At 59.7% G+C, this 1,188-nt stretch overlaps 1 protein-coding gene across 2 annotated transcripts in view; it reads left to right on the plus strand.

The window, feature by feature from the left end:
- Positions 1-251: 251 nt before the first annotated feature.
- Positions 252-1,188, plus strand: part of FGF5 (fibroblast growth factor 5) — a 20,917-nt gene continuing 19,980 nt past the window's right edge. For both annotated transcript variants that reach the window (XM_008567543.1, XM_008567544.1), the window contains exon 1: positions 252-788. In XM_008567543.1, coding sequence (XP_008565765.1) covers positions 434-788 — 355 coding nt within the window. In that variant the 5' untranslated portion in view covers positions 252-433. The remainder of the gene's footprint in view (positions 789-1,188) is intronic.

Here is a 1,188-nt window from a genome sequence, read left to right on the forward strand (position 1 = left end):
CCGTGGCGCGTGAGAACTGCTGGGGTGCCTGGCCCTGGGGAGGGCGCACCTAGCGTCCGGGGTGCAGCTTCTCACAGCCCGGCTTCTCCTCCCACTCTCTCTCTCGCATCTCCTCCCTCCTTCACAGCCCCCGCCCCCGGGACCGCGAGGCTCCCTCCCCGCACCGGCCAGTGAGTACACAAAGCGGCGGGTGAGGGGAAGCTTCGCAGGCGTGCACCGAGCAGTGAGATCACTGACGTTATAAATATCCCGGTGCCAGCGCCGAGATCCGCTCGGGTGGCCTCTCTATCTCCTCCTTTCCCTCTGTCTTCCCCGAGGCTATGTCCACCTGGTGCGGCGAGGGGGGCAGCGCCAGAGGCACGCAGCCGCGCGGGGGCTACAGAGCCCAGAACCAGCTCTGCAAGATGTGCTTAGGACCCCCGCTGCTGGAAGAATGAGCTTGTCCTTCCTTCTCCTCTTCCTCAGCCACCTGATCCTCAGCGCCTGGGCTCACGGGGAGAAGCGCCTCGCACCCAAAGGGCAACCCGGACCCGCTGCCACTGATAGGACCCCGAGAGGCTCCAGCAGCAGCCAGGTCAGCAATAGCACAACGTCTTCCTCTTCTTCTGCCTCCTCCTCTCCCTCAGCTTCTCTGGGCAGCCAAGGAAGCGGCTTGGAGCAGGGCAGTTTCCAGTGGAGCCCCTCGGGGCGCCGGACCGGCAGCCTCTACTGCAGAGTGGGCATCGGTTTCCATCTGCAGATCTACCCGGATGGCAAAGTCAATGGCTCCCACGAAGCCAATATGTTAAGTAAGTTGCTCGCTCTCCTACAAAATCCGTCCTAGGCCGTCGGCGGTAGATTCGGGAGGGACAGACAGACTCTATGCCCTGGGCCACAGGCGCACCTTCCGGAGCCCCTGCCACTGGGACCCAGCTGGTCCTCGAAACAGCTGGGCTGGTTAGGCGGAGATGCATCTATATGATGCGCACACGCGCACCCCTCTCGTGGGCATGAGGAATGGCGATTCCTGAGGTGTAGGGTTACCCAGAGGCTGGCCAGACAGGCACCTTGTTTCCACTTGGCCCTGGCCCCAAAGCCTCCAGCCATGCCTGGAGAAAAAAAAAAAAAAAAAAAAAAAAAAAAAAAAAAAAAAAAAAAAAAAAAAAAAAAAACTGTAGATATCTGCCAAGTCCAATTGGTCTAGAGTAT

The sequence above is a fragment of the Galeopterus variegatus genome, unplaced genomic scaffold, assembly GCF_000696425.1.
Source record: "Galeopterus variegatus unplaced genomic scaffold, G_variegatus-3.0.2 Scaffold330, whole genome shotgun sequence".
Lineage (NCBI taxonomy): Eukaryota > Metazoa > Chordata > Mammalia > Dermoptera > Cynocephalidae > Galeopterus > Galeopterus variegatus.